Source organism: Scleropages formosus, chromosome 1, assembly GCF_900964775.1.
Source record: "Scleropages formosus chromosome 1, fSclFor1.1, whole genome shotgun sequence".
In the NCBI taxonomy this organism is placed as follows: domain Eukaryota; kingdom Metazoa; phylum Chordata; class Actinopteri; order Osteoglossiformes; family Osteoglossidae; genus Scleropages; species Scleropages formosus.
Window position 1 is genome coordinate 53,556,295 of NC_041806.1, and position 12,068 is coordinate 53,568,362.

Consider the following 12,068-nt stretch of genomic DNA (forward strand, 5'->3'; position numbering starts at 1 on the left):
AACTTCACTGACCGGGTGGGGATCAAACCGACATTCGGTCACACAGCTCAGGCGCCGTAAAACACCAACGCTGCCTGCTGCATCTCCATGACGCTCGTGCCACCGAACAAAAGTGAAAGCCGTAATTGTGCGCGGTATTGCGAACGTCTGTTCGTAATGCTGCGGAGAGGTGCGGAACCAAACACTGCCTGGTTTTGCTCTGTGATCACAGTGGAAATGAGCTCCGGTGGCATGTGCGTCCAGCCATGGTGTAGAAATGAGAAGCTGCCTCTCTCTGTGGCGGCTCTGCACACTCGCAGCCTCGTGCGTTTCTGCCGCGTGTGTCTCGGTGCTCAGACGTTCCCCACAGGGCTGCCAAGATCTTATCAGTGAGCGCAGCTCGCACCATCGTCGCAGGGGGCCTAGTTTGTCTGTGCGTGTGTGCACATGCGCTGGTACGCTGCAGAAAACCGCAGAAATGATTAAGGGCAGACAGTTGTTTTCACATGTCCCAAAACTTGTTGTTGTACATTGCTTTTTCCCAGCGCAAATCGCAAATGAGGCTCCGCCCATCGAACCTCTGGAATGATCAGTGACACGGCATCCACGCTTTTCTCACTTACCTCTCTCTGCCCTCTCCCTAAGCGGTGACACAGTTGGGTTTATCTGGTCTCCCCCAAGCTCCGTGGCACCCCCCGACCATATCTACGCATCTTTACTTCCAACCCCCGATGCTCCTACAGACACTCGCAGTTCCTTGTTCCCTCCTCGGCTATTTTAAACTGCCACTGATGACATCCCAGCGGGACATGCAACCCCCACCCGCTCTCTGTCTTGCTTGCTGGTTCTGTCACGCATTCCCTCTTCCTCTCCTTTGTGTTTCTCTTCCAGAACCTCCAGGCTTCTGTCTCTCCATTCCATCAATTTTTCCCATCTCTCTCCCTTTCCTGTCAGGTGTGGTCACCCTCTTTAACGCTTTCTGTCTTTCCTCCCGTGTGTGAGTGCGCTTTCGGTGGCGCTAACCTGGTCCCCTCCCACCCTAGTTTGTCCGAGTTGACCGTATCCCTGCCGGGAGTTACACTGCAGACGTCCAAGGTAAATAAGAAAGGAAGTGTATGAACTGTAACGTCAGCTACAGTAACAAAGTAACGAAGCGGTGAGAATAACTTGGCTGATCCTACTGTCACCATCAATGGTACCATCTGTAGCTAATGTGCTTTCATTTGTTTCTACTCATCCCTTCTTCCTTGGTCTTTTCTTTCTCTTTACTCTTGGGGTCATTCTTCATTCTCTGAATCATCACGGTCAGTATTCCTCTCATTTATGAACGTGCTCTTCCTCTCTGTCTCTCCCTTCATACGTATTTGTTTCTTCTGTGGCGCGTCGGGCGTTCTTACCTCGGTGACTCTGTGGACCGAACGCGGTCACAGCGATACCTGTCTGCTTGCAGTGCACGCTGGGAGCGAGTGAGTGGGGTTTTTTTCGAGGTGCCAGAGTGACCGCACCGGGCGATCTCACCGCCCCGCTTCATTAATGCTCGTTGCATTTCAATGGCTCTCCTCTCCTATACTGTGTATACACTCCAGGCAGAAGTGAACAATAATATGTTTGATGGCTCTTCCTCAGTGTTTGACAGCCTTTTGACTGTGAGACGGCTTTGTCGCTGAATGGCTGTGACACAGAGGACGCTGCTTCTTCTGCGCACCCTGGCGGCGACAGGGAAGGCTGCGGAGGCTCTCGGTCCTGATGGCCGCTGCGGTTTGCGATAGCCTCCTATCTCGCCATCGGTCGGCCGACTTTTTTTCTCATTCCCTTTGTGGCCAGATACCATCATTCTCACCTCTCTTTCTGTCCCTTCATTTGTGTTTTGCAAATTCTGTACAGCTTCTTCCCTGGCTCTGTTTGTGTGTGTGTGTGTGTGTGTGTGTGTGTGTGTGTGTGTGTGTGTGTGTTACTACTTTGAGGACATCCTGTGCTGTCAAGGCCCTGTCTCTCTCTTTCACAAGGTGCGCTTCATTATTTTTCTGCTGCATCTGTATCCATAATGTGTATGGAAGTAGCCTTGGGGTCACGCAGGCAGTTGACTTTCGAACACAGGACTTGGTGCTGCTGCATTGGCGTGAGAGACACTGAAAAGCTGAATCCAACAGTGATCAGCAGTCATGTCGCCGTGGCTGTTGTCATATACGTCTCCCAGTGGATTCTTCTGTTGCTTGATTCGTGTCTAAAAGCTCTTTTTTGTTCCATGTGATAATTGCTGTAAATGATCCGGGTCAGCGGTACATCTTCTCTACACGTACCCCAGCGGCCCGGAACCGCTGGTAGAAAGTTGCGAGCCCTTTCTCTAGGAACACTTTCTGACAGGCATATGGGAAGAATCATATTTTTACCCTGCATTCATAAAGCTCAGTATCTTGTGTGTGTCAGGCTTGTATTGTGCTTTCTCAGACCCTGGAGCGTTTGTAGCAAGCAATGCATTCCCCTAAGCACAGGAATCGCCATGTCCCCTGTTAGTTTCAATTACCTTTACTTTTACATGTATTCATTCTGCAGACACTTTTCTCCAAAGCAAAGTGCATCTCGGAGAAGAGTACAAAGAGCGCATCCCATCAACGGGAGAGATTTGGACACAGACACGTGATTCTAACGTACAGTCAATTTGTTTCGTACCACAGTACAAACCAGTGTGTATTAACGGAGTGATACCGGGTGGCACGGTGGCACAGCGAGTAGCACTGCTGTCTCACAATGCCTGGGTGGTGCGAGAGGGTGTGGGTTCAATCCCTGCTCAGCCTGTGTGGACTTTGCATGTTGCCTGTGTGGGTTTCTGCCGAGTGCTCTGGTTTCCTCCCACAGTCCAAAGACATGCTGTTCAGGTTCCCCCATAGTGTGGGAGTGACATGGAGAGAGTGTGTGTGTTCCACTGATGTTTGGAAGAGTGAACCAGTGTAACTAGTGTATCTAGCAGTATAAGTCACCGTGGTGAATAAGGTGTGTGGGCTGGCAGTAACACTACATAGAGTTCATTGGAAGTCGCTTTGGAGAAAAGTGTCTGATAAATTAATAAATGTAATGAGTAGCTGCATGTAGGCTATTTCATTATGGAACAGATTGTTACAAAACATTGCTAAACAAATAATGTACACGTTTATCGAGCACTTGGGAGATCAGGGGAGGAGTGTATCCAAAAGAGGTGACTTTTGAGACCGTTATTAAATGTAGAGAGAGATTCAGCAGTTCTGAGTGAGAGGGGGAGCTCATTCCCTCACATTGGAGCCAGGACCAATAAACTTTGCTTTTGGTTTTAGACCTCTTTTGAGTGGGACCGACACTTCATAGATACTTCACGTGAGACAATCTCTTTGGGCAGCTCTAAAAAGTCCTTGGTCTCTCATGGTTGCCGAAGACTGATTGGTTGAAGACTTTATTGTCCTTGTATTGCTGTGCAGAAAAACGGAATTACATATAAAAACGCAACTACTTAAGTGTAAAAATAGAAAATTAAGCAATTTAAGCAAAATAATACAGTAAGACAGACAATAAAACAAATTTTGAGGTGCACGTGCAATTACATGTATTATGTGTGTGTACACACACACACACACACACACACACACACACACACACACTTTCTGAACTGCTTGTCCCATACGGGGTTGCGGGGAACCGGAGCCTAACCCGGCAACACGGGGCGTAAGGCCGGAGGGGGAGGGGACACACCCGGGACGGGACGCCAGTCCGCCGCAAGGCACCCCAAGCGGGACTCGAACCCCAGACCCACCGGAAAGCAGGACCCGGTCCAACTCACTGCGCCACCGCACCCCCTCTTATTATGTGTGTATTCGGGGGTAAAATCCGGCAGTCTAGGGAAGAAGCTGTTTTTCATCCTCGTGCTGCGTGCGTGCGTGCGTGTGTGTGTGAGAATTGTCCTGTATCGCCTGCCAGAGGGGAGCAGTTTAAAGAGGTGGCTTGCAGTGTTAGTGGGGTCCCTGATCATTTTGGAGACCCTGCTCTGACATCTGGACGGATGAATGTCTTCGAAGTTCCCAAAATGGCGCTGCGTACGGGCGCAGCTGCTCGCTTCTCCCGTAGAAGATCACAGTAAAATGAAAAAAGACAAGCTTGCATTTAAGGGGCCTTTTTCTCTCATTTTCCAACTTGGTAGGGAAATTCTTGGTGAAATTTTTCTCAAATTAATTGTGCGGCAGTTATTTCACTGAAACTTCTCGCGTTAATTTCTGCTGTCCATTTGTTGCTGTGTGCGAGACGTCTTCCCGTCAGCGGTGCTCTTCAATCATTAGCTCCTCATGCGGCTAAGACCAGGTTTGGGACGAAGGAACGTTCTCATCATCGCAGCCTTGGCCGCTGCGCACCGCCTTTATAGCCACGTTCCTAGTATGACCGCAGCAAGAAGAAAACGCAGTACGAAACGATGTTAATACATCACTGCAAACATCTTTAAATGTATCACTTCATCTCAGTTCATTTTTGTTGTGTTTTGCATGCGACTTTTCAGCCTTCAGATTTGCTCACGTTCTCTTTTCCACCGTATGTTTCCGCTTGATGCGTTATTTTATTTGCATATTTTCAAAGTGTAACGTGTGTCATGGTGCGGAGGGAGCCGAGAGATGTTTTGAGAAAACCGGCCAAACTGCTATGGACCATGTTTTTACAAGTTAACTTCCCGGCAGCTTTATTTTAAAGACCGATTTTGTAGAGGAGTTTGTGAGCTGTCAAAGAAATGATGAGTCTTTTCTTTTTGATAGTTGTGGCAGCCTTAAAACGCCGGTTAGGGAAGGACAGGGTCCTTGCTGTTACTTTTATATCGTTCGTTATCAGCTCTATGGTACGGGGGGGGGAAGGGGGAAAGGGCCACGCTGGTGTTTTCAGTGATTTTACTTGGCATTTCTTTCCCTTCTCCTCTAGATAGAGGCAAAGCTACTTTCTTACCTTTACATGCAGTCGTTTGAAAACAATTAGTTTGAGGGTACAAGTTGTACTACATTCGATCAAGTCGGTGATGTGGGCAAGATGGCATTTAAAATAGCCGTCCCATTTTTTAAATCTCACAGCATTTTGTTTCTCATTAGGAGCTGTGTCAAAATAGGTCAATCGCATATTAAATCGTAGAGCCCCTTGAGTCTTGCAGCACAAAGACGTGAGAGCTCGAAAATGTTGTGTGCTCTCTTTTAAAGTATTTCTCAGCAAGTACCTTGTTTACATTGGTCCTCTTACATTTTTACACAGGTAACCGCACATGCCCAATACACAGGATATTGAGACTTGTCTGAGCATCCAAGTAACGTGTAAATAACCTGATGGAAACTGGTCACGAAAATTACACGTATGATACCTTATTAACATTTAGCCTTCCTTTAGGAACAATATGGTCACGTTCTGAGTCTTGTGCCTGTGGTTGTGGTTCTGAGGATGGTTTTACTGGTCAGCCAAAGCAGGATGTCTTTAACCTCGAAGGTAGGTCCTTGTATGCAGTGGTGAAGTAATGAGGTCATTTGTGAGACAAGATCAGAATTGAGAACACCTCTAAACACTGGCCCCTGATCAGATTCAGAGCAGCGTTCGAGTTGTTAAACTGATCGCAGGCCAGTGCAGGGTGGGAACACCTTCCCCTCAAAGCTGCACTCGGCTCTGAAATGCATTGCTGGGCTGCTATACGGTATGACGGCACCATCACACCAGGGTTTTTCTTTGGTTTCGCCGTTAAAAAAGAGCCCTCCGTTTTGTGCTCGGGCACATGTTGTCCGAAAGAATGAAAAGCTCGGATTACCGTCATTAAGTCATTATTTTCTCGATGCCGGTGCCATTCGGAGTTGGCGCTGCCGTAGTGATTCTGTTGCACAGCTCAGAAGAACCCTGGATGGAGACTGAAGGAGACCACGAAGAATGGCACTTCTGCCCGCCAATGTCGCCTTTTCCCACACGTTTGTGTTGTTGTTGTGGGCGTTGGCGGTCGTGTGTCAGTGTGCCAATTGCGTTCAACCGACCGTGCTGAAGATTGTGTAATGGGCTGGACACCCGTCCTCCTGTGACAAGCTGCGTGCCATTTCTGTTGTGCCACAGATTAGGAGCACACTACATGATGCCTGGGGGACGGCGCAGCGAGCGTCATCCGGTTTTCGCACGTTTGCCCAGCGACCGGCATCCGAACCCCCAGAATGACACATCTGATTGGATGGCAGAGGAATAAAGTGCTGCATAAAGAGGGTTCATTGGAGCTGCTGGGATTAGCAGCGGGAAAGGGGGGAAACCCTGTAGCCGATAAGAGCGGCCTTCCTTCCTCCGCTGTTCAACACCAGCTGTGCTCGCTGGCCAGCTGTGGTGAGGGCAACGAAGCCTGCAGAATGAGCGCAAATGTGGTTATCGGAATAAACGGTCGTTTTTCTACCTTTTTTTTTAAATTATTTTATTTTTTTAAGGGGGCTTAGCATCTGAAGGTGGGCATCTTGTTGAGGCTCATTGGCGGTTATTTGGTAGCTCTCTGGGGGTTTCGAAAAACTTTTGAAGGGTGAGAGTATCGAAGCGGGGCCGTGGCACGTTGAATTTTCCCAGAATGGATCTGGGTGAAAATACCCACAAAAGAGTTCACACATAATTAGCTTCCTTTAGCAGTAGTCCCAGGATGTACCGTTCCAAGTTCCTCTGGAACTAGGTGCACAAATTCATCTGTGTCTTGGCATCTTGTGATGTCTGCCACCATTTCCAAACATTGCCCGTGCACAATGACAATGATGGCAGCAAAAATTGTGTGTTGGTTTCATGTTTCACTCGTGGTCGCCCACAACATCCTGACCTTTGGATACCCACGGCCACAGGCACTCGTATCTGATTAGCCTGAAATAGCACTGGTGCCAAATTATCTGGTATGCTAATTTTCCCTATCAAATATTGAAATGAGTACTGCAGGGCAACACGTTAACAATAAATTAGAGGTGAAATGTCCTTTGGTTCAGGATTAGAGGTTTACCACACCATACATGTCCATCGATTTCAGTGCAGCAGGTAGGTTTTGATTGCTCTCCTGTGCCATTTGGATGAGGCTGTTTCTGATGAATCCAGTGCCTCCAGTTTATAAAGTTTTCAGCAGAAGGTAATGTTGACATTTTCCATCTTTTGCTATCGAAAGTCAGATGCGATGAGTAGTAATACACCATGCACCAGAATCAAATACTGGAGCAGAATCAAGAGGGTGGGGCCCGAAATGGACCCTGTGTCCAGCCCAGCCCCACCATCCCTGCCTCCATAAAAAGCTGCACCGGTGCAGGAGAGCAATCGGACACTGTAAGGTAGGAAAAGTCAGTAGGCAGTGTGGTAAAAGCCATTGATGTCTAATCGCAAGGTTGTCTCGGTACATGTTTGGCTGTTGTATCTTTGGTTCAGTAAAAGTATGTTGTTGTATAAAGGAATAAAATGAGACCTAGAAGTTATGGAACTGGACTCTGAGCCAAAAGGATACTTGTTTACATCCCAGAAGGAGGCATTGTGCTGAACTGTTTATGCTGGTAGCTAACCTGTATTCGTTAAGTATATACTTGTTAAAATTGTTCAAGTGTTCAATAAGTAAAACAACTGAAGGAATTTTCCCTCTTTCCCAGTGACAGCACGGTTCTTATCTGCAACATTACGTGGGATTTATGTTACGTGGCAGTGGCGCCGAACGTGTCACGTGTGTAATATCTTTGTCCTCTACCTCCACAGATCATCAAAAGCTGGAGCGTGAGGCCCGTATCTGTCGTCTCCTGAAGCACCCCAACATTGGTAAGCCCTGAGAGAGAGCCTGCCAGTATGTGCATGTTTGTCTGAGTGACTAACCATGTCATGGCACCAACCTTTACCTTGACAGGAAGGACGTCAGTGTGTTACTTTGGGGGTCATTTGCTTGAGGGTACAACTCTTAAAGAATACCTCGATTCACAAGTTTTGTCCATCTCCTGATTTACAAGTTATTTCTGCCCAGGTTAACAAAAGAACCGAGGTTGGAAGGAAAATCATTGTGTAGTTTGTAGCTTGAAGGCCAGCGTGGCTGACCCCAGATTTTTAGTCTTCAGCATGATTGCATGTTCCTCTCATTTGGGGCTAAGTAGTGCCGACACTACAGTCAGTTCAAGTGTTGATTGAAGGTGGAGGCTGAGCCTGAGAAAGTGAGTGTGAACGTTGGCTCAGATGGGACAGGGGATCTTGGGCATTTTACATTTCTTAATTTAGCTGACGCTTTTCTCCAAAGCGACTTACAGTGTTAAGGTTACAATTATTTACCCATTTATACAGCTGGGTAATTTTACTGGAGCAATTTAGGGTAAGTACCTTGCTCAAGGTACTACAGCCGGAGGTAGATATCTAACCTGCGACCTTTGGGTCCAAAAGCAGTAGCTCTAACCACTACGATTTCAGCTGTCCCCTATCTTTTTGTTTTGCGCTACAAAGCGATGCACTATGGACTGACAGATGCAATGATCCTTCTCCAAGTGTTGATGTGCAGGACCTCATGTTTTATGACACTGTAAATTCACAGATAATCCAGTCTTCAATTTGAGACTTCTGCTGATCCCTTTTGTGTGCCTTTATGTTGAGGACCCCCTACAGTTGCACTGAAACATTATAAAGTTGAACTGGGGCCTAAGGGGGGCGCGCGCGGTGGTGCAGCGGGTTCGACGGGGTCCTGCTCTCCAGTGGGTCTGGGGTTCGAGTCCTGCTTGGGGTGCCCTGCGACGGACTAGCATCTCGTCCTGGGTGTGTCCCCTCCCCTCCGGCCTTGTGCCGTATGTTGCCGGGTTAGGCTCCAGTTCGCCTCGACCCCACTTGGGACAAGCGGTTTCAGACTGTGTGTGTGTGTGTGTGTGTGTGTGTGTGTGTGTGTGTGTGTGTGTGTGTGTGAATTGGGGCCTAAATTTCTTCTGTGCCTAGGGTCAACTGTACACACATACACTGAGGCACGAACAAGATGATGATCTGAATAACACTGATCTGAGTGCACCCACATTTGCTCCTAGTGAATGTAGCTATTGCATAAAGTTCCTCAACATCCTTTACTGCCCAGCATTTTGCTTGACTGATGGTCAGGTGTGGGCCAAAGGCTGCCCAGCATCCCTGTTCCATGACACACTGTGACACATTTTATACATCACTTAGCATTCCGTATAGGGGAGTGGAGGAATAGTGGAGTGAGTGAATGATCAGATTAGTTCATGACCATCTGTATCTTTGCCAAGTGATTTAACTGGCAAGACACATTGCTGCATTGGCATAGTATTTTGTGTGGACATAAGTATAAGTAGATGGTTTATGGGCGGCACGGTGGCACAGCGAGTAGCTCTGCTGTCTCACAGCGCCTGGGTGGTGTGAGAGAACGTGGGTTTGATCCCTGCTCAGTCTGTGTGGAGTTTGCATGTTCTCTCCGTGTAGGTTTCCTCCGGGTGCTCTGGTTTCTTCCCACAGTCCAAAGACATGCTGTTCAGGTTCCCCCATAGTGTGAGAGTGAGTGTGTGTGTGTTCCAGTGATGTGTGGATGAGTGACCCTGTGAAAGTAGTGTATCTAGCAGTGTAAGTCACCTTGGTAAATCAGGTGTGTGGGCTAGCAACACTACATAGTATCCATTGTAAGTCGCTTTGGACAAAAGCGTCTGCTAAGTGAATAAATGTAAATGTTTAAGAAAAAAACTGGTAGGATAAATTGGATGCAGGGAGTTTTCATTGTCAGCATTTTAACCCAGAACTTCCAGGGCATTATGGGAGTTTGGTCTGTGGTTAGCTCCAAGCCATGTTGTGTGTCCCACCTGAGCTGGCTTTGAGGTGGATCATACCGACCTTGCACTCGGTGTAAGTAACATACTTTGGAGCTGTGTTGTAGCTGACAAATATTTGAATCTGTGTAGCAGTCCATCCTAATGGGGGGGGATATGAAGTTATCCCTTTTTTTGGGATTGCACAGTTTTTTCTTTTTTCCACTGACTGCCTCATATTCTAATATAGTGGAAAATCCCTGGTTATTACTCTCGGCCCCCTGTATCCGAATCTTCTCTGCTACTTACGTGGGGTTATGTCACAGGCCTTGCGAATAGTCATTCTTCGCGTACATCTTAAACTGACCTCCGTTTGAAGGTCATGGTTGGGTTCTCCATAGCAACCGGACTACAGTCGGGCTGCACTCTTTTAGTGTTTTACACTCCTGCTGTCCTCCTGGCTTTTGAAAGTAGGGCTGCAAGGTGTGTTACCGTAGCAGCACCAAGCCTCTGCTAGGGGCTCTGTCCTTTAAAAGGAAAACAAATATCACAAAGACGATTGATCCCTCGAATCTGCCTTGACAAGTCAAGGCTGGGATGAAAAGCTCTGTGGGGAGCGCCAGGTCGCCTATGCAGGGGCTGTGGGGGGTGGGGGAGGTGATGTTGACAGGTGGGGGTTTTGTGGGGTGTGAGGTGGAGGGGCAACCGGTGCTAATTATGTGTTCGATAACGATAGCATTGCAGGAACGTCAGTTCTGGCTGCTTCAGGAAAACATTTAGTTTTTCCTCCTTCTATTTTTGGTTCCTGTAACCGAGGCAACACAAACTGAGCCAAAGGGGGTGTTGGCAGGCACTCATATGTTGCGTTAAATGTCCCCTTTTCAGCGATGGCTTTGTGATGCCTCTTTCAGACTGTGAAGTGCCATTTGGGTATGGCTGTTGTATTCAGGTTGTTCTGTCCCTAGGTGCCCGTGTGCCTCGGACCATACTGTTGCTCGCATGCAGGAATCGCAGCCTCAGATCATCACACTTGGGGGAGACTCAGTATAATAGCAGCAAAATATCAGGCGGCTCACTATGTCGTTGGAACCTTTTACTGTCCCTTTCATGTGAGTCCCTACTGATTGACCCTCCCAGCCATCTAAAGGTCAACAGCGCTCTCGTTAGGACTCCGTGGACACAGTCCCTGGGATCTGGTCTCAGGAAAAAAAAAAATGTAGCCTTCCCCTTTAAAGTTGCCATGGCGATAGAGTTGTTATGGGGCTCACACAGTGGCCTGTCAGGGTGTGGGGGCGTATGCAGAGAGGTACTCCTAGAGAGGGAATTCTTCTCTTGCTTTCCGACGCATGCACGCACACACAGTCTCTCTCTCTCTCTCTCTCTCTCTCTCTCTCTCTCTCTCTCTCTCTCTCTCTCTCTCTCTCTCTCTCTCTCTCTCTCTCTCTCTGTGTCATATACCCCCTTGCCTTTTTGGGCCTCTCTCTCCTTTTCTCTCCCACCTGTCTCTAGAGCACTTTCTTTCTCTCAGTAAGAATACAGGTCCAAAGGTCACATTGTCTATCTGCAAGCCTTGGGGCCCACCTTAGCTCATGTTTAAACACTGTGAGCCGCGCGGTCAGCAGGCCGAGGTTTCTGTGCCTCTGAACGAGGGAACAGGTGACAGTCTCCCTGCTGCTTCCCCCCGTGCCCCTCGGTTTGCCGTAGCACCCATGAAATATAAAAAGAAAAATCTTCCAAGTGAGAAATTCAATCGCACATCTATGTAAGGTGGAAGTCTGGCTGTTTTTATGAGCTCCTCAGTGCAGGGTGGAGTCATCATACTGTCATACAGAAAAGGAGAGCAGAGTCCTTGAGAGAACATAGTGAAAACTTAGTCAGTGCTTAGTTTCTGGGCAGGGGGAACAGTGTGTGTGCATACATTTGTGAGAGTGTGTGTGTACAGGAATGTGTGTGAGCATGTGTATATACGCATGCTTTTGCTGGCTTGGGGGCGTGGCTACATTAGGGTGGTTAGTGCTTCTCAGCCCCACTGCCCCATACAGCACATGGTCTCCTGCAGGCCCCTGCGTGCCGAAGGTCCTCTTACTGGCCACTTGGCACCTTCTGAGTGTGTTCAGTGCCAATGGCTTTTATCCAAGTTGGGGGGGAGTGGGGAGAAAAATCAATCTGCGACTTGTTACACAAGTCATTATGTCTCAGTTTGTCTTTCTGAATGCTAGTTTGGTTTGGGTACATCTCTGTAACTGATGTTTAAAAAAAAAAAATTTAAAGAAACTGCTAGTGGTTAACACTACAATCAGTATATTATAGTCCCGCTTGTACCTCCCCGGCACGGTACGCTTTGTGAGATGA

The 12,068-nt window shown here is 47.9% G+C and overlaps 1 protein-coding gene across 21 annotated transcripts in view; it reads left to right on the forward strand.

Moving 5' to 3' along the window:
- Window positions 1-12,068, forward strand: part of camk2d1 (calcium/calmodulin-dependent protein kinase (CaM kinase) II delta 1) — a 72,434-nt gene that overhangs the window by 27,287 nt on the left and 33,079 nt on the right. For all 21 annotated transcript variants that reach the window (XM_018729798.2, XM_018729638.2, XM_018729655.2 and 18 more), the window contains exon 3: window positions 7,696-7,755. In XM_018729798.2, the coding sequence (XP_018585314.1) occupies window positions 7,696-7,755 (60 nt within the window). The remainder of the gene's footprint in view (window positions 1-7,695; window positions 7,756-12,068) is intronic.